We start from the raw sequence: 24,590 nt of genomic DNA, 5'->3' as shown, positions 1-24,590 counted from the left end.
ATTGGAGCCTGGGATGAGAAAGGTCAGGATGCATGACTCCATACTGCAGGACTCTGCAGCATCTGGGGTTGGGTATTACCCAGGACAGGACATGTTACCCAGACCAGCCCTTTCCACACTTAATTCTGATACTGACCTTTGCAACCTCAAGGAAATAACTAAAGTTCAAACCAGCTTTTACTAACAGGAACATCCCATCCATTCATATCCCTGAGCCTTAGCTTCTCCTTAGGAAAACACAACACTTAATGCGTGGGCAAACACCTCAGTGACACCCCAAAGGGAAGCACAGAGGCACCAGGCATGGAGGGAGCATTCCTGTGGGCAGCCCCACAGACTTGGAAACGTAGGCCTTGTCCACTGCTCCAAACCCAGAAGCCTAGCAGCTGAAAGAAAAGGTTTTTAGAAACCTTTATGCTCAAGCAACCCTCCATGAAGCCACTTCATAGTTACACCACTATTATTTACACTATCCCTAGCAACGTCTTAAGCAACATCTCTTCTACCTGAAGAGGTACTACCTTTTTTCCTGAGGTATCATCAGTTCAACTCAGTTTTATTTTGGTTTATTTTTACTCTCCCGTCCTAGAAAACCAGAAGCTATTCATATTCACATGGGGCACATGGTGTGTGGGAAAAGCTTCTCGTCCTGGGCATGGCCAGCCAACATACATCCCTTGCTTGGGTGGATGCTGGAGAGATGTGGGGCTCAGCAAATTCACAGGAGGCTGCATTTCTCTGTGTTCAGAGCAGAAGAGGGCCCTGCGGGAGAGAGGAGGGTGCACACCCATCAGCTCATTTGTACTCCTTACTCTCAAACCCCAAGGGCAGGTCCATGTCTTTGGTCTTCAGGGCACCACAGGAGAAAGAAACAGGTCCCTCAGTGATTTGGACACACCATCCCATGTCACAGGAACAGGGTTCACTTGCCCAGCCTTCACTTGTGTCTTTTGCTGGGTCTGGAAGGACAGTCTGGTACTTGCTCCCTGCGGCTTCTGCTGCTGCCTTGGAAGGGACCAGACCTGCTCAATCACGCAAAAGATGAGGGGAAACCTCTCCAGTTCAAAAACCAGGAAAGCCCTGATCAATGCCATGACCCCAGCAGGCACATAAAGGTTAGATAACTTTGAGACCTCACAGTGGTCACTGGAGCAGCAAGGACGGGTGTGTAGGGTTTCACACAGGACTGACTCTGTGGCATCTCCCAGGGAGGACCACAGTGGGCCCCTGAAGAGTGATCTGGGAGGTTTGCTCCCTAATCCCAGCCTGAGTCAAAGTCAAAGGATTACTCAGCTTCAGATGCACCAATGTAGCAGAACTGGGCAACACTCTCTGTGAAGCAGCCTTGCAAAAAAAAAGTAGGAAATTTTTGTCCTCGTGTCTTTTTGTCCTCCTGAATCACACTCAAGGAAGAATTTAGCCTCCAACCTATTTTTTTTTCCTATCTGTCAGGATTTGCAGAGGGCTTCTAAACACTGTACGTGTCCCAAACTTTCAGAGTTCCCTGTGGGAGTTGGAGATAAAGTCTGGTTAAGGGCACCCCACTTTGCTGGCCTCACGTTTCCACTTGACTTTGCCACTAACCAGTGATGGAGAACTTGATGCTCACAATGTTCCTTAAGGGCTCCTGTGACTGTCCTTCCTCCAGGGAGAGAATGGGATCAACCACTGAAATCCCAGATGTTTAATCCAAACAGGCCCCACCTATCAACACCTGAGCAGAGGATTAGAATGCATTGTTATTGCTGAAGGGGAATTCGAGAGATAAGTCATTAAATCAAAAGTCTTACCTAATGCTAGACATAATAAAATGTTTCAACTTCGGGGGGAAAAAAAGAAAAAAAAAAAGCGAGTTCGTCTTGAAATCACTGAATCCCAAAAACCAGTTTTGGCGAGGTGATCCACGCCAGGGGTGAAGCCTTCTTCAAGAATGCTGCAGCCACCTTGTCAGGCTGCCCAGATGCAAGGTAAAAAATAGGTCTTCATGCAAAAAAGACCATCTGGGGTCTCATCTGCAAATGCTGCCGGGAAGATGCACCAGTTACCAGCCAAAGTCCTTGGAGCCGGGATTACCTTCCCTGCTGTGGCTCCTACTACCCAACCTGCCAGCGGCTCACCGTAGACTTCATCTCCCCAGAGAGCCACCAGTTTTGGGTTGCATCTTCTATTGCATCTGAATTTATTTGCCCCATCCCTGGAAACATTCAAGGCCAGGCTGGATTTGGCTTGAAGCAACCTGGTCTAGTGGAAGGTGTCCCTGCCCACGGCAGGGGGCTGGAGTGAGATGGTCTTTAAGGTCCCTTCCAACCCCAATCATTCTGTGATTCTATAATTCCATGCACTAGCAGGGGGACAGGATTGCCACAGCATCACTCCTCAGTGTGCCTTTAAATGTCTGTGCCTGGCAAAAAAGTCCTCAGTGGGTGAGAGCCCTGCCAGGGAATGCCCCCCCTGCTCACTGCCCTGCCTACCTCCCACCTACTCTTCCTCCCTGGCTCTGCACCCATGAGGAGCACAGCACAATCACAAATACTCCATCCCTCCAAAAAAGATATTACCTCCACTCCCACCTTCCCCCTCAGCTCCAACCCAGCTCCCTGGGCCAGCATGTTTTTCCTCCACCACAATTAACGCTTGACGGGGTAGAACATCCCCCCCTCCCTGCTCCAGTCAAGCCCAAGAGACAGCACAGCCAGAGTAAATTACTTAGAGGAGAGGAGGGGAAAAAAATAAAATTAAATAACCACGGCAGACAAAGGCTTCTTGTCTTAAAACTCTTACTCAGCCAGCACACCAGGCAGGCTGGCTCAGGGATGCTGCATAAGCAGGAGCTGTGTCGGGGTTGGTCTGTGCACCCCGTTGCAGCCCCCTCCCAAATTCAGCAACAGGGACCCTGAATGTTCACCCAGGCACCCTGCTTTAAGCAGATGATTTCACATTTAGGCAGCTGCGTAAAACCTGAAAGGTTTTACTCTGACTGCTCCGGCGGAACTTGATTTTTTTTTCAACAGGTTGAAACTGTAATTGCATATTTTTAACCCCCTATTAAAAAAAAAAAAAAAAGAGGAGGAGAAGAAGTAAAACAGACTCATTTATCAAGTGCAGCCAAACACTAGGCTGGACTCAGTGAAATGAAAATGAGTTGGTGACACTGTGTATAATGGCGTTCCAGTTTGTTCTCCTAAATAATTCCTATTTTAATGAGTCCCTTTTGCTCCAGCACTAGTTTGTAGCCCTCACACTTTCTCAGGTCCTTCTGTGCTTTAATTTGATTTTTAAAAATTCCCAGTGCAGTATTTTTATTAACAAAAAAAGAAAAAGAAAAGCAGGCTTGCTTCTCTCCTGGCTTACATGAGAGCAGGTAATGAATCTCTGAGCACAGGAGTCATCTCAGCTCTTATCTCCATGGCCTTGCTGTTTCCAAACCTACTTATTTAAAAAACTCCCCCATCACGAGTTAATGAGAACAGAGAAAGCCAGTAAAGAAACAAAAAGGCAATCAGGAGCTTTACAGAAGAAGGGGAGCACCATGATTTCCACCTGATCTTCTCCTGCTGGGACAGGTCTTTAGGTCAAGGTACTGCAAATGAGAGGAAGTCGCTTCAGGGAGTGTAATCATGAGAGATTGAAAAGCTGTTCTGCAGTGCTTGGTCTTGCTAAGGGCTCCTCCACAGGGATCATACTCAGCTTGCCATGGCAGTGATGGGAGCCCAGGCCTTGCAACCACCGTGCTGGTGGCCTGCCCAGGTTAGCTGGGAGTAACTTGCACCCAAGTATCAGCTGCCCCAGGCTAAGGAGGTGGTCCTGGCTGCGGTGGGTCCCTGGGGAAGGGCAGTGGGAATCCAATCCCACGGCAAACCCGTGTGGATCAGGGCTGGCCCCCACCAGCCACACCACAGCTGGGGGCTGAGGGCACTTCCAGGCCATTCCAACACGAATTCTGACCCACTCAAACACCGTGTCACACCTGCACAACCTACTCCTGGAGATTCCTCGAGCTAGAAGGTGTGTGGGTGCACTGAAAACTCTGTAGAAAGCTCAGTAAAAGAGTGGGAACTGAAAGCTGTGGTAGCACCTCCCCTTGCCCACCTCTGAGCCCCATCACCAGAGGCTCTTGCTCATGGTGAGGACAGTGTGGTGACCCCTCAGGTGACTCCACTCCTCTCTGTGACACCCACTAAATCCATGTCCCAGAGCAGGCATAATCCCAGCTGAAGGATGGAGCAGGGATGACTGGAACAGTCAGGAGGAGGGAATTAGAGATGCATTGGAGTTCCACATGTCCCCGCCCCGTGTGAGCCTAATGAGCCTCATTAACAGGAAGCACTTTGTTCTGCAGCTGGGTGGGATAGAGTGGAAGGGACAGACAAGGAATCCTGACCCTTTGGGAAAGGAGTCACTCAAGAAGAGCCCTGGAAGGATGACAGGCTCTGGAGGTGCTTGCAGCCTAAGCCAGGTCAGGATTGGGGTGACACCGATGAAGGGGAGATATCAAGGATGAGGTGATCCAATCGGTCCATCCCCTTTCAGATTCCCTCCCCAACACTCCAGGGCCATGGTAGAAAAGAGACACCAAACACTTAAGCAAGAGGTCTGAAAAGCAGCACCTCCAGTCTCCCCAGTTTCACTGGGGGACAGGATAGAGAGGGAGAGTTTACAGCCAGGGCTACCCAAAAGGGAGGCTTGGCTTAAAAACCTGCAAAGCCTCAGCAAACCCAGTTAACAACAGCCTAACCAGACTCAGCAGCAGCTGTAGCCTTCAGACCCAGGAAACAAACATTAAAGGTTTATACACCAATTTATTTCTAACCATTTAACAAATCAGTGTTTCCCTCCCATCCCCCTTCCCCTGAGTAACAGTCACGGCAGCTCAGAATTAGTGTTACTCCTGGTTTCCAAAGCCTTGGAGATGCACTTGACCTTCATTATTGCACTGCTTTAATTTCCAGCCTCCCTTTTCTAACCCTCCCCGATGGAGTTCTGCCAGACTTTCTCCCTCCCTGGAGACCATCCTTGTTGGTATTTTGCTTGGGTTTTAATCACCTTACACTTTGATGCCTACACTTCAATCTTTCACAGCCTTCCTCGGAGCTGTGCCATCTCACCAGCCTTTTTGGGAGTACCAGATGGACCAGCCAGATTCCTCTTAGGAAATATCTACTCTTTTCTTGGTTTCTTCCCTACCCTGGGAAAAGCTTCAAAGCCGCTCTCCCTGCTGGCAGGATTCCTGGGAGAAAAGCTCCGTGGACAAGGCCAGCAATCACAAAGTCCCAGAATGGTTTGGGTTGGAAGAGACCTTAAAGCTCATCTTACTCCACCATCTGCCATGGGCAGGGGCACCTTCCACTATCCCAGGTTGCTCCAAGCCCTGTACAACCTGGCCTACAACACTTCCAGGGATCCAGGGGCAGCCACAGCTTCTCTGGGTAACCTGTGCCACCCTTATAGTGAAGAATTTCCTCATAATCCCTAATATAAACCTCTCCTCTGTCAGTGTGAAGTCATTCTCTCTTGTCCTGTCCCTCCAGGCCCTTGTCCAAAGTCCCTCTCCAGCAATCTCGGAGCCCCTTGAGGCACTGGAAGGGGCTCTAAGGTCTCCTTGGAGCCTTCTCTTCTCCTGGCTAAACAACCCCCACCCTCTGAAGAGCCCAAGAAGTTGGGCATTATGGCTTTAGGTCACACCCAGGGTTCACCACTTGCCCTAAACGGCCCAACACTGATGCATCAAACTCCTGGAAGGTGCTCTCTCAACTCCAACAAGCTCAAGATTGTTTTAACCCCCTGGGAAGAGTAACCCTGCTTCCAAATCTTATTTTTAGCTCTCGTTTTCCTTGCTAAACCCAAACAACATCCAAGCCTTATCTGAGTGTTAATTTTCCAGCTTTGGAGGCATCCCCTGGCACTCAGTTTCACAGACTCAACCCGATGGGAAAGCATTTACTCATGGACACGGCTGCTTCCTTAAACAGACCTTGTGTTGTGAGATAGGGAGATCAAAAACACCCAGTGTACTTTCCCTGGCCACTCATTAGCTTTGAGATCCCCTTTTCCTTGCCTCTGCTTGGCTCTAAGCCTCCCCCACAGCTTTTTCCAGACTCTCTCTCGGTGATTTTTTCCTCTGGCTGGTAATTGTTCTCATTGCCCTTGGCTCACAGATGGTCCTTGGAGAGCTCACTGCTGATGTGGTGCCAGCTCTCCTCCATTCCAGCTGCTAAAGGGCATTAGCAGACAAGCTACCACTCACCAGAGACCTTTCCTGTGCTCCATCTGCCCTTCCACACCTGGGCCATTTCTGGAAAAGGGTTTGCTCACCAGAGCAGCCACAGCTGGGCAATGTCTGTCACATCACAGCATCCAGATCACCCTCCATCCACTCTAATCCCCTCCCACAAAGACTTCCAGTTCTATCTCAATCTCCCTACCCACCCTTCCTCCTTGACGTCCCTCCTGCCGTGCAGCTGAGTCATTTCCCCTTTCCCAAACCTCTCCTTCAAGCTTTCCCATTCCCTTTGGATTGTGAGAGTCTCCGCAGCGCCAGCCCAGCAAACAGAGGGGATCCTCTGTGCTCACAGAGAAGCCCCTGGGCTGAAATTCTTTATGCAGAGGGCGGTAAAACACCAGCACAGGTTGCCCAGAGAAGCTGTGCCTGCCCCATCCCTGGAAGGGTCCAAGGTGAGACTGGATGAGGCTTAGAGCAACCTGGGATAGTGGAAGGTGCCCCTGTCTGTGGCAGGGGGTTGGACTCGATGGCCTTCAAGGGTTCCTTCCAACCCAAATTATTCCGTGTTTCTGTGATTCCAGCCCCTGAGCTCCAGCCCCACTCCACAGGGACAACCTGGACTGCCACCCAGGCAGGATGGATGCGAGTGAAAGAAAACAAGGGATGGGGGAGAAAACACAGCAGAGCAGAGAGGAGGTGAAAGGAGGTCTTATTTTTCACCAAGCCAAGTTGTTTTTGGAGGCACAGACACTGGGTTCATTCATGAAGCAGCTAAGTGCAGGGTTTTCAACGGAAACAATGAATTAACAAGGATGAGCAGCAACAGGATAAATGACCTTTTTCCTGCCTCTCAAAGTGTCCTGTTTCTTTCCTAACCAAGCAGCCAACAGCTCATTTAGCTTCAAGGCACTCAGCCCCAGCGGCCTGGTGCCTCCAGGGAAGTCCAAGGGATTTCCACAGAGCCACCTCCTGCTTGTGGTACCCACTCAAACCCATGGCTGCAGAGAACCCCACGTGGCACTGGGGATGTGAGGCATAGGTATTGCCATCCAGCAAGGTGACAGCCCCACGGACAAAGCCAAGGCATCATGGAACAAAGTGGAAGTTTAGGCTGGACATCAGAGGGTGGTCAGTCACTGGAACAGGCTCCTCAGGGATGTGATTACAGCCCCAAGCCTGATAGAGTTCAAGGAGTGTCTGAAGGATGCTCTTAGGTTTAGGTAGTTCTGCGAGGAGCAGGGAGTTGGACTCAGTGATCCTTATGAGTCTCCTCCAATTAAGAATCACAGAATTATTTAGGCCTTCTGAGGTCATCAAGTCCAACCATTCACAAAACACTGTCAGGGCCACCACTAATCCATGTCCCCAAGTGCCACATCCACATGCCTTTTTAAATCCCTCCAGGGATGGGGACTCCACCACTGCCCTGGGCAGCCTGTGCCAATGTGTAACAGCACCTTCTGTGAAGGAAGTTTCCCTGCTACCCAATCTAAACCTCCCCTGGTGCAACTTGAGGCCATTTCCTCTCCTCCTGTCCCTTGTTCCCTGGGAGCAGAGCCCGATCCCTGCCTTGTCTCCACTCTCCTGTCAGAGCCAGAAGGTCCCTCCCGAGCCTCCTTTTCTCCAGGATGAATCCCCCCCCCAGCTCCCTCAGATGCTCCTGCTGCTCCAGACCCTTCCCCAGCTCCCTTTCCATCTCTGGACATGCAATCTGAGACATTCTAGGGTTCTATGATCAATGCCTTGAACAGCAGCCAAGTGGGACCCAACCAAACCCATTCATGGAAAAAAATGTTCCAGTTCACTGTGAACCCAGTGCCTTTCACCAGTGTGCAATTTCGTCTCAAAGACACAGAAAGAAAGTGGTCTGACTTTCAGTTCCTGCTGTCTCAGAATCTATCAGAGGGATATACTACCTTGCGCCAACGTAACGGATTAGAGCAGAAGATGAAATGCTGTTCCATTATCTATTTATTAAAAGCACCACTTGAACTGCTTTTATTCGGTGTACGTCTCCTAGTAAAGAGGTACTCCTTGACTGTGTAAATCAGCGAGCAATTGTGTTTTAACAGCCGTTAGAATGGCATTTCCCCACGCTTTTAGACGGACTATCAGACAGAAAACCACTTCCAAAACTCACTTATCGTAACAGGCGCGATCACAGAGCTCTTTACTGCTCCTCTACCACCAAGACAAATACAAAATGGGCTTGTAAAACTCACAAAGCAGAGATCGTTCCCATTCCTGCTGCATGAATATCCCTAATGACAGGTCAAAATAAATAATTTTGTTAGCAGAGGAGAACTGTGCAGCTCCCACTGACGGATGGGACTTCTGGTAGGCGACGAAACACAGGCTGCAGTTCCCAACCCACCTGTCCTGTGGGAATCAGCTCTCACAGAGCCAGAAAGGATGAAGCCACTCCAAAACCACACAAGGGGAAGAAATGATGCCAAACTTTCCATAAAATATTTCAGGTGTCAATATAGCAACATATGTGAACTGCACAACAAAAGGCAGGCTGTCAGATTCTCTCTGCTCCACCAGAACAAACTGAGCTTTTGCTGTGTTGGGGATATTTTTCCATGCCAAGAAGTGTTCCCCCTTACTTTTCCCAGGCTCCGCTGCTTTGGCATTCCAATTTTTTTTACAGAGTGTTTTGATAAAGAAACCTGGAGCAAATTTCAGATCTACTGAGGAGAGTGGAAAGCGATGTATCCACATGCATGGGTAAGGATACCTATGGTCTGGAAATTATGTGAGTGGATGGATGGATGGATGGATGGATGGATGGATGGATGGATGGATGGATGGATGGATGGATGATGGATGGATGGATGGATGGAGGATGGACCCCAACCACTCTGCTGCTGTCAGAACGATCTCAGTACTTTGTGGCAAACTCACTGCTGGAGTTGATGTCCTTGTTCCCTCCTTTCCTGTGGCCAACTGCACTTTATCACTTGCTGCAGATAAACTGGACCACTGTCCTGCTGAAGAAAGCCCAGGGCCCAGCTGTGTCACCTGTAAAGACACCCATCCTTGGGTGGCTGGTTATCCAACCCCATGCACCCCAAGCTTCTGGCTGCCCTTACACGAGTTAAATTCTGACAGGGCTGACAAACCTAAAAGATCATTTCAAACCACAATTCCTTCAAATTCAGCTTGCTTCAGCCTGTGACCTCCTTGGCAGGATCCCCCTTCAGCACAGCAGCCCCAAACAGGAGCTGACAGTGCTCTGCAACCTTTTGAACCAGCACTCAGGTCCCTTGGGTACCGAGGGGAGGATTTCTCTTAACGGCATGCAAGCTCCTTGGCTCTGACAGCCCTGCTCTTGGGCTGCCTGGGAGGGGACCAGCATCCCACTGCCTCCATTCCGTGGTGTGAAAGGTCACTGGGGAAGGTGCACTTGTCACCAGGAATAAACCATTACACAGAAGTTGTGTCACATCTTCTTTCTGGGAGGATGGAGACAGCTGAAGTCAGAGAAAATCTTTCCTGATGCCAGTGGGGTTTGGATCTGTCCCGGAGCAGTGAGCAGAAACGCCAAGTAGCAAGGAGTAAAACCTCTCCTAAATGACATGGGTTATCAGCTGGCGTGGAGTGAGCCTCAGGAGACACCCAGGGTAGGTGTCCCTTCACACCGAGGTGCCAACCAGTCCAATCTGACTGTCTCCTTAACAGAAGTCACCCCATTACCATAAAGTTTGGACAGTGCCAGCTTCCCAGTCAGGCTAAATAAATCCCTTCCCTTTGCTTCCCCTGACAGCACATCTTATCCAGAGCTATTCTGAGACAAGAGTCACCAGTGGACCTGAAAGAACTGGTTTTGAGGGCTCCAGCTCAGGAGAGCGTGTATGACCCCTGTGCTTCTGAGGTGTTAAAATTTCCCAGATGAACCTCATAGTCCACATTTTCCAACCTCTATACATCAGAATAATGTTAGAGAAAATTTTATTTCTCTCTGCAATGGGTAGCCAACCAGAAACAGGACTACAGCAAGGGTGGCACACACAGAAGAGAAGAAAACATCATCTGATCTTCTGGGAGGGAGAAACCAGGGCCAGCCAGCAGCAATGCCTACCTGCTTACCTGGCTCAGCTACGTCCTAGGAAACCAAGCACGGACCAGAGACTCCCTGCATGAGATGTTTTGTAGGGGAAAAGATCATATCCTCCCATGAAGGCTTGAAGCCCAGGAGAAAGCAGCACAGCCCAGCACAGGGTTGGGAGGAAACAGCACCATGAGCCAAACAGCCACCAAATTTGTGCAGCTGCACCTCAAAAAGGAGACCTAGACCAAGCTTTTCCTCCTGGCTCTGCTGCTGCACATGTTTTGGAGCGGCTCCTTCCCCCAGCTCAAGGCTAAGAGGTTGTCCAGGGGGTCACCAAGCCAGACGTGGCTGCACTGGATGATCAGCAGGACCAGCCTCTGAGCTCTCAGCAGTGGCAGGCAGGGGCTGACACAGGCAGGGGTGTCACCACTAAAGGGCTGGCAAGCCCACACCCGGCCCCTCTGCTCCTCCCTGGAATGTGGGTCAAGCCACAAGGTGACAGTCAGTGATGGCAGAGCCGCCCCTGCCCACCGAGGTGCTTCCAGAACTGTATCAAAAACTAAAGCAAGGCAATAAAAATTAAAAGAGAAGTAATATGGATCATAAAACCCAAGCACAAGACTAAAAAGTCCCCGGGCACTGACGTGTCGTTAAGTCAGGGCATAAACCTCCCCTCACAGTGCTGCCAAGCCCCTTTCCATGAGGAATTATCCTGGTTTATGATTACTGTTTTATCAAAGACGGGCCAGGCTTTTGCTGCCTGGCTCTCTGGGGTTAAGGAAAAAGGTGGTGGAAAGGTTGGGAACTGGTGTGCCACCCTTGTACACCACCTTTTGTGCCTCATCTGCCAACTGGGTTTTGTGACTGAGACCATCAGTGCCTTGAACTAACGACTGCACACACCCTGCTCATGAAGGATGCAGTGGAGAAATGCTAAACAGACCCATAGAACCACGGAATGGTTTGGGTTGGAAACGAACTATTAAAGGCCATCTAATCCAGCCCCCTTTCCATGGGCAGGGACATCTTCCACCAGACCAGGTTGTTCTGAGCCCTGTCCAACCTGGCCCTGAACACTTCCAGGGGTGGGACATCCATCACATTTCTGATAACTGATAACTAAAATAACTGGGCTCAGCCTAACAGAGCTGCTGGTCTGAGCTCTGAGGACAGAAAACATTGTTTTGCTAAAAGTTCTCCATCCCCCAGTCTTGCAGTGACTGATAACTCACAGGCATCCTCCTCCATCCCAATATCCCGCTCTTCTCCCACTATGGAAGGTCCCACTGAAACAGCAGCTGCAGCACCAGGAGGTTGAGGGGTGGCAGGGGAGTCCAATTTTAATTCACTTGGACACAAAGCTGAGGTTTTAATCGTCCCTGGAGCTGGCAGGAGATTCACTGCCCCCCCCCACTTCCCATCATCTCCATCCCCCACCACTCCGGCCCCAGTGACCCATTAACATCCCCTTCTTCTTGTAAATATTGCCTGAGCACTCCTGCCTGCCCTCCTGCCCTCAATTAATCGTGGCCTGGGGGAGAAGCAGGTAAGAAAGCACTCAAATTTAACTGATCTCCACAGATGGCAGAAGTGCAACTCAATGTGACAAACGCAGGCAGCAGGGATGGGCAAGGGCAAGGTAAGGGGGACAACAAAGCCCTTCGTGCCCAAACACCCTTGTGGATGCCCAGATATCCTCACCTCCCATCGCTTCATGGGATTTGAAGGAAGTTTGCATGTCACAAGGTTTGATTCTCAGGGGGAAACCCTGCTCTGAAGCAGGTTATCATTCCAAACTGAATCCCATGCTCCCAGAGCCATTAGGCCAACGGGGTGGATGTCCCATTAGCCAGTCATCTCATGACACAAGGCAGAAGCCCACACAAGCTCTGCAGCTCCCAAATCCCATGGGAGCCTTGGAGACCACTGCATTAGGAACCACTGCACCTCAGAAGCAAACTGATGGCAAGAAGCCCTCTGGAAAGAAGGCCAGGTTGGACGGGGGCCTGGAGCAACCTGGTCTAGTGGAAGGTGCCCCCATCCATGGAATAGGGGTTGGAACTGGATGGCCTTTAAGGTCCCTTCCAACCCAAACCATTCTATGACTGTACAATAAGTATCTCAGGCTTCAAACAGTACCTTCAGCATCCATGGGGATACCAGAAACAACAGATACCTTCAGCACGGGAACGAGCTCCCAGCTCCTGCTGCAAGGAGCAGCAGGTCACCCACAGAGCAGTCTCAGCTGTACCCAAAGGTGGTTTTGCTGGAACAAAAGCAAAGGCCACAGAAACAGGTTGATTTTTTTTCTTTTTTCCCCTAAGGTATGACTAAACTCCATGAGCTGGTAGTGCCTCAGCATCCTGCAAGCATCCTGCAAGCAACGCTTTCAACATGAAGGAACAAAAGGCTGTGACAGGGAGGGGAATGGTGGGAAACCTTAAGGGCTCCCAAGCTTCATTTGAGACCTGGTGTTTGCAGCACAGGCTGTATTTCATCCTTTCATAAGTAACTCTTACCAGGAAACATTACAAAAAAGGGGGCATTTCAAGGCAGAAAAGTTGGTCTACAAACGTCATTTTATTATTTTTTTTTTAAACCCTTTGTTAGCAACTCTTCTGGGGAGCGAATCCAGCAGAGGCAATACAGTGCAACATGCACTCCTAAATTAGTTTCCAGGCACTTGGGATGCTTTATTATTCATTTCCTCCAAATATTAGGCAATGCCTTTCGCCCCTTTCAAAGTCTGTACGAGGGGTCTTTGATGCATTGTGGGACTTGAAAGTTTCAGGTCTAAAGAAGCATTTCTTTTAAGTCCTCCCTTTTATCAAGCATATTCTGTTCTGTTCGCTGTAATGCACACAATGGCATGAGAGTCTTGACCTGCTTCATGTCTGATGAGCCGAAATCTCAGATGCATGGGATAAAACAGCCATTCCCGGCAACACAGCTTAAACACTTAGGGCTCTATTCAGGCAAATATTACCCAGGGGTCTACCACGCCGCTGAAAAGCTGCAGAAATTGGCTCCGTAGACGGCTGACCAATTCAGTGGTGAGGAACGACCCCGCTACATTAACTCCCCTTTTCATTTCACCCCGGGCCAGCCGGGGTCTGGAGGCAACCGCAGCAGGAGGCGAGAGCCGGCTGAAGCCAGATTCGTTTTCTTTTTATAAAGTACTTTTTTGTGTGCGTGTGTGACCATGAATGTCATTATGAGGATCTGCAAAAGGAGGAGAGTAATGGCATCAGGGCAGAGGCGCAGGAACCAGCGAGGTTTCTGTCCTACGGTGACGCCGCGGCGCTGTCGCCTCTCCCGGAGAAGTAAAACTCGTAGTCCTTGAGACACTGCAAATGTCTCAGATAACCAGGTCTCTGCCTCTGCTGAAGGTATGTGGGACTTCACACCACATGGTCTCCTCCATGTGTCAATCAGAATTAATACCACTTGTTCCACAATAACTTATCTTGTTTACAGGGGGAGGTTTTCCCCTCTTTTTTCTGTTCACTGCAAGCTCACTCAGAGATGGCTCCTGCCCAATAATATACTGGATCCAGGAGAGGGATGTGAAGTGAAACCTATCCTTGCAAAAGCAAGCCCATCTCAGTACAAAATTCAGTGGTTTTGTCCTTTAGACAATCACACCAACATGTTTTTACGGAAGTACCAGGTGGCTATTTTAGGATTTTAATCTCCTCTTATCAATCTCCTCTTGACAGGTTAGAACTGGGAAAGATTTTTTTAAAGGGTGATCTTGAAACGACTGGGTAGAATTTAATGTATGGGCTGGAGAGCTCCTAAATGGGCTGAAGCTGCTGAAATTTGCCTTGCATGTTTTATACCCTAGGAGCAAAAGATGTGTCTAGAACAACTCAGCAAAAGAGTGTTCAGACCACGTGGGAAGATATTTGTAAGAGAGACTGGTCCTTTTTTTATGACTCTGCTTGTCTGCCCCAGTGCTACATCTTGCTACGCAATCCCAGTCTGTCATCCTAAACCCAGTCTTGATAATCCCAAAATTTCACTGGGAAGACCATTTCTTATGCCATATAAAAAGGAAGAAGTCAATTTTTCATGAGTAAAACCTAGCTATGTCTTTCCTGATACTGGCAAAACATCCAGCAGCACCTCCAGAGCCTGTAGAAATGGGAATATGTGCATCTGCTCCAAAAGCAAATCTGATCCACAAGGACACAATCTCCCAACACGTCCTTCTCCTCCAGGATGCTGCAGACTCAGAGAGATGAGCACAAGACTGATTTTGAAAGGATGCTGAGCATCTCTCCCATTGCTGGCATGGCAGCAGCAGCAACAGGTACCAAAAATAATATGATAAAGACCAGACAGGGCTCTGAGCAACCTGATCTAGTTGAAGATGCGCCTGCTTATTGCAGTGGGGGTGGACTAGATGCCTCTTAAAGGTCACTTCCAACCCAAACTATTCTATTCTATTCTATTCTATTCTATTCTATTCTATTCTATTCTATTCTATTCTATTCTATTCTGTTCTGTTCTGTTCTGTTCTGTTCTGTTCTGTTCTGTTCTGTTCTGTTCTGTTCTCAGCTTTCACATTACCTCCCTGATTAGGAGGGTTTTTAGGAGCCCTCTTAAGCATCCCTATTAAAATGCAATCAGGACATATGGGGTTTGTGCCCTGTGTGTGAGTGCTGCAGTGCTGGTCTGCCGGAGGGGAGCTGACAAGTCATTATTGTGTGTCCTACAAATCCTCTGAGCCAACAAGGAAACTCCAACAATGTGATGATTTATCAGTTTGCAGGTTGCAATTCTTTCAATCGAGATAACAATTCTACTCCTCTGTGGTAAATGAGAGTTTTTGTTTGGGGGCTCTGGCAGGAGCGGAGCCAGCACATGGACGGGACTCATCGCTCATGAGTCAGCAGAAAGATGCTGATGGGAGCGTCTGCACAAATTTTAAGGAGCCTGAAATGGCTCCTTTGAGAGGATGAGACAGAAGAAAAGGAGGAAAACTGCAGGAGAAACGAAATCTATTTGTAAACCCCAGGCAGAGCTGACACGAGGCAGCCAGCACAGGAGTGGAAAGATGATAATGGAGCATGATGGATAGTTCACAGGATTATTAGATACCCTCCAACTCAAATATGCTGAGGAGACAATTATTTAACGCTAAAGACAGTGCAAACGGATGTTTAATAAGCTGAATCACTTCAGGATTGCTGGAGCTCAAGGGACCAAACCCCTGTTGGTGTAAATCAGGAAAGCCAGCATGATAAAATATCCTGTGCTCCAGATACACACTGGTCCTCCATCTCTGCCAGGAGAGCAGGGGCTGGGTGCAATGAGGGGAAATGCAGTGAATTTAGGAGCAGATGGGTGCAAGGGGTCCCTGGGGTGGGGGGCCACAGTCCACCAACCCCAGGGTGGTGATGGCACTCAGTTCTGCAGCTGGTGGCCTTCCAGGCTGCCCTGTTTACAGACAAGGGGGTTGATTCTCCCAGGGAGATAGTCTGGGTTTCTTTTCTAGCTAATTGCAGAGAGGCAGCAGGGAAGCAGTGGGAGGTGTGGGAGCCAGAGAGGAATTTGGTTTTTCCTCCAGGCACTGAATAGCACCTGTTTTGGAATCAGAGACCATTTCTGGAAACAAAGCATCACTTCTCGGGTTCTTCTGATGAGGGGTTGTGGGGGGACAGCAGAGTGTCAGCACGCTCCCTGACTGCCTTGCCAGGAGTTGACCAGCCAGAGGAGAGTGACAGGCTTCTGCTCATCCTAGCGTGCTGCCCAAACTAGACCAGATTTAACGTGGGATAAAAACATCTGCACTAACTACAAAGGGCCTCTATCTTTTTAAATGTCTGAAGATTGCTTCCTGAAACCATATTGTGTCACCGTCTCCCTTCTAAACTCATGCTTACACTATAGGAGCTGAGGTGTGTCTTAAAATCTGGATCTCCCTGTGATACACCCAACATCAGCACTGCTCCTTCATGTCCACACAGTCCGGGCTACAGCACAGACCCAAGAGATATAAGGAAGAAGTTCTTTATGAAGAGAGTGATGAGGCCCTGGCACAGGTTGCCCAGAGAAGCTGTGGCTGCCCCATCCCTGGAAGTGTTGAAGGCCAGGTTGCACAGGACTTGGAGCAACCTGGAAAGTGTCCCTGCCCATGGAAGGGGTTTGGACTAGATAAGCTTTAAAGGTCCCTTCCAACCCAAACCGTGGTGCTACAATTCTGTGACAACCCAGCAGTGAGATGCTCCTCAGTGTCCATAAAACGTGTGCAGCATGGGCCCGGAGGGGAGATGTGGGGATTCAGCCCCTGACAGATGGGAACCTGTGGGGGACTCACAGCATGGCTCTGCTGAGGGTTTGGCCATTGCAAACCAGGCAGTTGCTCATGAGAAGATGAGCCTCCTACCTGGCACGGTGCAAAATACCCTCGGTTCAGCAACATCAACTCGGGATCTGGCTCTGGCACATCTGAACCAGCTCAGATGATTAAAAAAAGGATTTTCCTTTCTTCCTCTTCAAGACCTCCAGGAAGGCATCCAATTCACAGCCTCCTGCGCGACAGCTGCAGAAAACAGGTCTGGAGAGGACCTTGAAATGTCACCCCAGAATCGCAGCCCCGTGACTGGGTCTGCGCCGGGGCCAAGCACAACAACAGCCAAAAGCACTCCAAGTATTAACAAATATTGTTGCTCGGCGCACTCCCGCGCAGCTGCCAGCGTTATGTGCCGCCTGCTCCCTCCAGCACTGCAGCACTCAGCACACACACACGTTCATGAGAGCATCTTCTATGGATTTACAGGAAGAGCAATTAGAGTTTCGGTCGCTGATGACAGCAGAGAATCGCGGTGGTGGCGGCGGCAAAGATGCTTTGTGCTGATCCATCAACGCAACAAACCACCTCCTCTGCCGCAGGAAATCAATAACTGAAGGGCAGGATCAGACACCCAAGAGCCCAGAAAGATGTCAAGACAACCCCAGTTTGTGTCCTGCTTGCCAGGAGCCACCAGCCCTCCCCACAAAGCTCACACACATGAGTACTCACCAGGACCCTTGGTTTTCTTTCAAGGCGACGCTCCCTTCGCTCCTCTGACCATCTCCTGAGGAACAACGGAGAGAGGAAAAAACAAAACAAAACCCACCATCAGATCCAGGACTGAGCGTCTGGTTAAGAAAGGCCAGCTCTGGAGACACCTTCTACTGGCACAATGAGGAAACACCAAGGCAGGCCTGCTCCTGCTCTGCTACCACACGTGTTTCCACGGTCAGTTCATCTGCTCATCACCCTCCCCTGTATCACAAGATCACCTAGCAACACCGTGCCATGGAGGTGCAAACCCACCCCATCCTCCCACTGTATCACATCTCCTGTGACAGCTGGGAGATGAACACTCCGGAAACGGATCACATCCAGGCAGCTTTGGCTGCTTCGCCCATCCCACCCCCCAGCTAAACACTATGCTTTGGTCCCTGTGGGATTATCAGCTTCCTGGGGCTTTCTGCAACCACAGTTCAGTTGTCAGTGGTACCTCAGTGGTACCCACGATGGTACCTGCAGGGGTGTCTGCAATAAACCCACATCCCAGAGGTACTGGGGCACAGGGGGGAAAGGTGTATGACCACTGTCCTCCCAGCTCTGCCCATAAAAGTCTCCCATCCCTCCTAGCTTGGGAAAAACTTTGGAGAAAGCTCCTGGCCACCACTTGCACTTGCAAATGATGGAGACAGTGTCTCTGAACAGGCTGGCATTTCCAAACAGGAGGCTGACACCTCCACGTAGGAGGTGTTAGGTGAGTGGAACTGTCACCAGCACGTGCCAGAGATGACAAAACACACTGATGGTTGATAACACAGGTTACCTACAGGGTGGTTGTTGAGGGATGAGGTGGCCCGGCAGCTTGCCTGGAGGTGGGCAGGGCTCAGGGTTGATGAATGAGATCAGCAGGAGGGTGTTTTGGGGGACCTGACTCCATTTCAGCACAACCTCAAGGACTGAGACCCCCACCAGCAGGCAGCCATCATAGTAACAGGGTCCTGAGTACACCTAGTACAGTTTGTGGGGGTCTCCTCCTGGGTAAGAGCAGAGAGGAAGACCACCATGGCACATATTATGAGAGTGCACAGCTGGAAACTGCTTGTGTGGTTCAGCAGTCAGGTGGAGATGCAGTATTTGCATGCCAAAGTGATGATCTGGGGTATTCTCCCTAAAATGGCACCATCAGCTCACACCTTGTCCTTAAAACCTGGGTTTGCACCTGAGTTTTGGCCAGGGCCAAGGGATTGCCATCAACCCATGGAAGCTGCAAGGGAAAAGGGATCTCTGTGCCAAAGCTTAGTGGTGTGCAAAGCAAGGAAACAGGTAGTCGTGTGTAGTCTCTCAATTTCCTTCCTTCTCCAAGCAGCCCTTGCAATGGGTTTACTACGACAGGGTCCACCAGTCCTATTTCCCATTACCCATGACACAGGGAAGCAACTGGGATCCCTCTCCCATCCACTCATTACTTTCAGATGGAGCCACTGACCTTAAGTCAGCCTTCATGAGATTCTCACTCTCATGATTTTCATGGGAAGGTGCCCACAACATTTTTCAAGCGGGGCTGACACCTGGGTGACTGTCCCAGGATGGAGGAACCGAGGGGTTCTGAACACCCTACCCAATCTACTGAACTGGTAAAATAATTGCTGCGCATGCACACCCCAGGAACGGAGGAAAACCACGAAGGGTAACCTTTGTGGTGGCCTCTAATTTTCCTTCTCATGCTCCTACGAGCACCAGTCTGAGGACATTTAGGCAGTAGGCAACGCGTGGAGAGCAGGTGCAGCACAGAGTGGCTGCAGGCCAGCACCAGGGCCAGGATCAGCCCCAGGAAAGGGATTTCCCTCCAGCTAATGAGTCCATCTGCTTTCAAGAGCATCCAGCTGCTCTGACCTTGTGCACTCCAGCACGACCTCCTTCCTTAGCCCCAGCCCTGTTCAGATCATTAGATGACAAGGAACTGCCACTGCTGAGGACTAATGGCTCGTTTGCCACTCAGCAGCCACAAGTGATCAGCAAGGGGGCAAAGAGCTTAGTGCAGGCCACTGTCAGCATGTCCATGTGGGTCAGTACCGTTGTCTTTGTTTAGGACAAAATTCCTGGAGAATGCTGCAAAATTCCTGCAATGCCCTGGCTTCCCTCCAGAGCTCATCAGCTTTGCTAAGGCTGATGCACAACCCCCTCCCAGCATCAGGGCAGGGGTTGGCATTCTGTTTCCCAGGAGCAGTGCTGGGCTTCAGCTTTAACTTCTAGCTAAATTCTCCTTCTCTCTACAGGTCCTTCACTGCAGCTGCTCCCCACGGCAAGGGTGACTCAGGGACACAACAGCTTGCAAAGCAACACCTTGTTGTAGACAGGTGAGGGATGGTGTCTTCTCACAAGCGACAGAAAGAGAGAAAACAGCCTCAAGTTGCACCAGGACAAGTTTAGATTGGATATGAGGAGAAATCTCGTCACAGAAAGGGTTGCCAAGCCCTACACAGGCTGTCTGGGGCAGTGGTAGAGCCACTATCCCTGGAGATATTTAAAAGTCATGTAGATGTGCCACCTGAGGATACAGGTTAGTGGTGGCCCTGGTCATGCTGGGGGAACAGTTGGGCTTGATGATCTTAAAGATGTTTTCCAACCTAAATGATTCTGTGATTCTATGATTTCACCTAAAAGAAAATAAATCACTGTTTGAGGTTCAGGAGAATCCTCACGGGGCAATAAATGGGAGTTTCTGGGCTAAGAAAAGGCTGCACCTCAATCACAGTTTCATTAACCCACGGCCATGAAGAACAGAGGCTGTGAACAACCACAGTCATGGTCCACCCTCTGAGCCAGCGAACAGGGACCCAAGGAGGATGCCCTGGTGCCCTTGCAGCAGTTTCCAAATTAGGATGGATATTGCTGAGAGCAGCCCAGGCTTCATTCTCCCGTTCCCAGAACACACGTGCAATGAAAAGCTGTAGATCACAGGCTTTCCTGTGGCTTCCCCCTCAGCCACAAGGCCCCTTTTAGCTTCTTGGGGTGGTTTGCAGATGAATCAAACACACCCTCCTGGATATGACATTGAAGTCTAATTACCCTCCTTGAGTACATCACTAACATGCCACATCAGCTCACTCGGGTCTATTCCTCTCACCACGTGCCTCTGGAAGTGGAGCTTCTGCCTGTCTTTAGAACACTGACCCCTCCATCCCCCAGCTGGGGTGGGCTGCAGAGCTGGAAAGGACAGTTCCCAAACAAACTGGTGACAGGCCATGCTGGTCCTGCTCTTGAGATCAACTCCACATGAAGAAACAGACTTTATCACAGAATCACAGAAGAGTTTGGGTCGGAAGGGACCTTTAAAGACCATCCAGTCCAACTCCCCTGCCATCAGCAGGGACATCTTTGACTAGATCAGGTTGCTCAGAACCCTGGCCAGCCTGACTTTGAACATTTCCAGGGCTGGGGCTTCTCTGAGAAACCTGTGCCAATGTACCACACTCACTGCAAAAAACTTCTTCCTAACAGGTAATCTAATTGATGAATTTAAAACCATCACCCCTTGTCCTATTGCAACAGATTCTACTAAAAAGTTTGCCCCCTTTAGGCACTGGAAGGGGCTCTCAGGTCTCCCTGGAGCCTTTTCTTCTCCCCCTGAACACCCTCATCTCTCCCAGCGTGGCTCCAGAGCAGAGGGGCTCCAGCCCTTGGAGCATCTCCATGTGCTCCTCTGGACTCGCTCCAGCAGCTCCACGTCTTTCCCATGCTGAGGAAACCCAGAACTCTCTCCAAGGTGTCCAAACTGGGAACACCCCTGCCCTCAACAGAACAAGCACTCACACACTCCCAGTGGACTCCCAAGGATTCCATCCGTGCTCTAGCCCTGACCAACCAGCAGCTGGAATTTAGCTCACCTGAAGCACAGGGTAGCCCTGGACTGACAGCCAGCAGGATGGACCATGGGTATGCCCTTCCCTGGGTCAGTGCCAAGGGGTGATTCCTCAGGGACAGCCTGATGAACCTGTACCAGACCCTGCCATGCTGGGTAGGATTCAGCTCCAGATTAAGGCATCTCAGCTGGGGTGCCCACGCGCAAATCCTGGATTTAGCTGGCATGTTGGATTCCCCAAGCTATCCAAGACCCATGTGTGGCACTTCCAGATATGATCCTGGACCTCTTGATTCACAGATGGAGACTAAGCAATGTGTCTTAAGGTAAAAACAGACACCTATGTTCAGCAGATGAATCGTGACCTACACGTGTGGTGGCTGTCCCAGCTCTTACTGCAGTCCATGGGGATGCAATCAGCATGATCTGGGGTGTTTGGTGAGCCATTTAGTTACTCAAACATCAGTATCTATTTTGGGGTGTGAAACACCCTCCAGACTCCACTGATCAAACATCCACCGACTTGAACAGGAGATTAGCACCGAGTTAATATTTTTATCTCCCACTGCAGCCCACCTCCAGCTCCTGGTCCAAGTTTCAACAGTTCCAAAATAAAACCCATTTGCATTGGATGAGGATGCCCTCCAGCTCTGCAGTCTCAGGCCCCTGCTGTGATGAGCAGCACAATCTTGGCACATCAACACTCCCAGGATGGTTCCAGTGTTTGTGTGCCTCCCGCATAATAGCACTGAAATAAATAAATTTGACAAAGAAAGGAAAAGGAACAACTGATATGCAAACCCATGTCATGAATCATTCACCAAGTCTGCTCTCCAGTTTTCCAATAATCTTGGAGGTTGCTTCCAAAGTGCTGTTTGCAAACCCTCTGTTAATCTGGGAAGCAGATGCTGCCATAGGCTGTGTTACAGTATCTTTAATAAATCCCCAACAAATATTACTTTAAAATGCCCAGGACTTTTTCAGCCAGTTGTTTTTACATCTTCTTGGCATATCTGAAAACCTAACACCATAAAAACCCCCTTTGCTGTGATTCAGCTTAAACAAACAAGCCTAAACCCAGGGAAGAGCTCATCTCATATCTCCCCTCACGCCTAGGTAACCCCAAACTCCTCCCAGAGGATTCTTATCATTTCCTTCATATGCTCTCAAAAGTCTTTCACCTCACCAGACACAAAAGTAGATCAAGAAGGTGCCAGAGTTATTTTCTAGCAGCGTTAATAATAGCAAGCAAAATCTGGAGCTACAGACAAACACTGTGATGCTGTCAGGCAAAAATGAGGGTGAACCCTGTCTTCAGTGAAAACCAGGACAGAACAATGAGGTGCTGCCTTCCCAACCCAGCCTGAGCACCTGAAGTGTTCTGACAGCAGTGAAATGACAGACTGGCCCCTTTGCCACCTAAAAAACTAAGCTACAGCTTCCTTTAGTGACACTCACCAGTCAGTGGGCAGAGCAGGGTGGCCCAATCCCTTCTGGAGGTAGTGCAACCACAGAGCCTGTCCATGGTGGAACACCAGAGCACACTGCACCAGGTGTGGAAAACCCCAAGATACACCACTTTCTGGGGATAATTCTCCTTCCAGCCATTATTGAAATGCGTTGTGGGAAAGAGACACCCAGGGTCACATACCCCTCACACACCTGAGAAAAATGCCAGTTAGCTAGGCTGGGCTAGTTATCTAAAGTCCGTCAACAAAAGAGAGAAGCCCTAGCAAGATCCACCTGATCTCAGTTATATATCTACCTCAGGAGAAGGGACACCACACCACTGAAATTGTCCTTACTGCTCACCATGAATGGTGAGGGCAGCCCAGGCAGCAAGGAAAGAGGTGGTACCATCCACATACCCAAATGTGGACAGATGAATCCCACCTCACCAGAAAACACTCCACGCATCTGAAAATCCCATCTCTGCCAGTTAACAGAACAACCTGACAGCCAGAGCTTAACTGAAAGCCTCCAGCAGGGTAGTGCCCTGGAGATAACCCACTGGAATCACAGGAACCAAGTCACCCACACCCCTGCAGAAAATCCCACCTGGCAGATGTACTTTGAAAAGGCATTTCTATCACACCTTGACACACGTGGACATTTCATTGCCTAGGAGAGTGTTTTGGATGATTGCGATGATGTTTTTTTGCTGCCAGGGACTGTGTCTTCCATCAAAAAATGCCCTGAGACAGATCACCCCTCCCAGCCTGGGAAGAACTGAGTGTTGTGGATCATGCTCAGGAGGAGGAGTGGCCTGGCTACATCTTTGGGCTGACATCCTTTCCAATCTCCAGTGCTCAGTTTTGCCCTTCCTGAGTGATAATGGAAACAACAATGTCGGCTGTGGTTGGAAAGGCCTTGGAATCTACAGGTGAGAAGTGGAAGGTAAAACAGTGCTGCACTCTTCTAGCAGTGGAGAAGGAAAGTAAAGGGGGGAAGCCCCCACATAATAAATAATGTTCTATAAATTACATTAAATGAATGCATTAGAAATCCAATCCTCCAAGAAGCAGCTGCTTCATTCTCTGCTGTTGATAGCATCAATATAAGAGAGGAAATTACCACCTTGTGTTCTGCAACACATCACACCGACTTTCCTTTACAAACTCTAATGCTCCTGATTGCAGTGTCAAATTAAAATTTACCATAAAATGCAGAATCTCATAAACTTTACAACCTCAATCACGTTCACCCAGTGTTTTTTCACCCAAATCAAATGCACAACAACGTGCTGCTGACAGCAGATGGGAGAGCAGACCAGGGCACCACAGCTGAGATCTGCCTGTGCTGGTCAGCCCAGTTCAAAAGAAAAGAAGTCAGGTTGGAAAACAAGCTGGGAAACGCCCCTCTTGGAAGAACCCTCAGGTCTCTGTGAGTCAGCTCATCCAAAAGGATGAAGGGTAGCCAGAACCATGATTTATATAATGGTGGTGGTAAAGCACTGGCACAGGTTGTCCAGACAGGCTGGGCATCCCTGGAAGTCTTTAAGGCCAGGTTGGACGGGGCTTGAAGCAACCTGCTCTCATAGAAGGTGCCCCTGCCCATGGCAGGGAGGTTGAACTACATGGCCTTCAAGGTCCCTTTCAGCCCAAACCATTCTATGAATCTGCAATCAAATACAACACAACCTTGGATGCAGCAGCTCTGGTGCCCCAAACGAGCTGCCCCCGAGGTGAGAGCAGCACCCTGTGATGCTGAGCCAACCTCCTTGCACTGGGACATGCTTAAAATGCAGCTGGTTTTTAAGCCCTTTTGCATACTAACCCAAAACCCCAAGTCATTTCCCCAATCCTGGGTTTCCACCAGAAATTTGGAGCCATGCAGCTCTCACAGCGGAGATGGTGTGAGCTTTTAATGAAGGGAAGGAGAATGCAGCTACGCCCGTGCCATGAGCTGACCACTTGCTCTTGCAGGCATGTGT

The 24,590-nt window shown here is 49.7% G+C and overlaps 1 protein-coding gene across 1 annotated transcript in view; it reads right to left on the bottom strand.

Moving 5' to 3' along the window:
- The window catches only part of ZBTB7C (zinc finger and BTB domain containing 7C), a 117,384-nt gene that overhangs the window by 57,896 nt on the left and 34,898 nt on the right, over positions 1 to 24,590 (bottom strand). The window contains 1 exon segment of the mRNA XM_032676720.1: positions 17,305 to 17,359. Coding sequence (XP_032532611.1) covers positions 17,305 to 17,359 — 55 coding nt within the window.

This window comes from Chiroxiphia lanceolata, chromosome Z (genome assembly GCF_009829145.1).
Source record: "Chiroxiphia lanceolata isolate bChiLan1 chromosome Z, bChiLan1.pri, whole genome shotgun sequence".
Taxonomy (NCBI): Eukaryota; Metazoa; Chordata; class Aves; order Passeriformes; family Pipridae; genus Chiroxiphia; species Chiroxiphia lanceolata.
The sequence above is the reverse complement of the archived record's forward strand: the minus strand, read 5'-3'. Positions and strand labels throughout refer to the sequence as shown.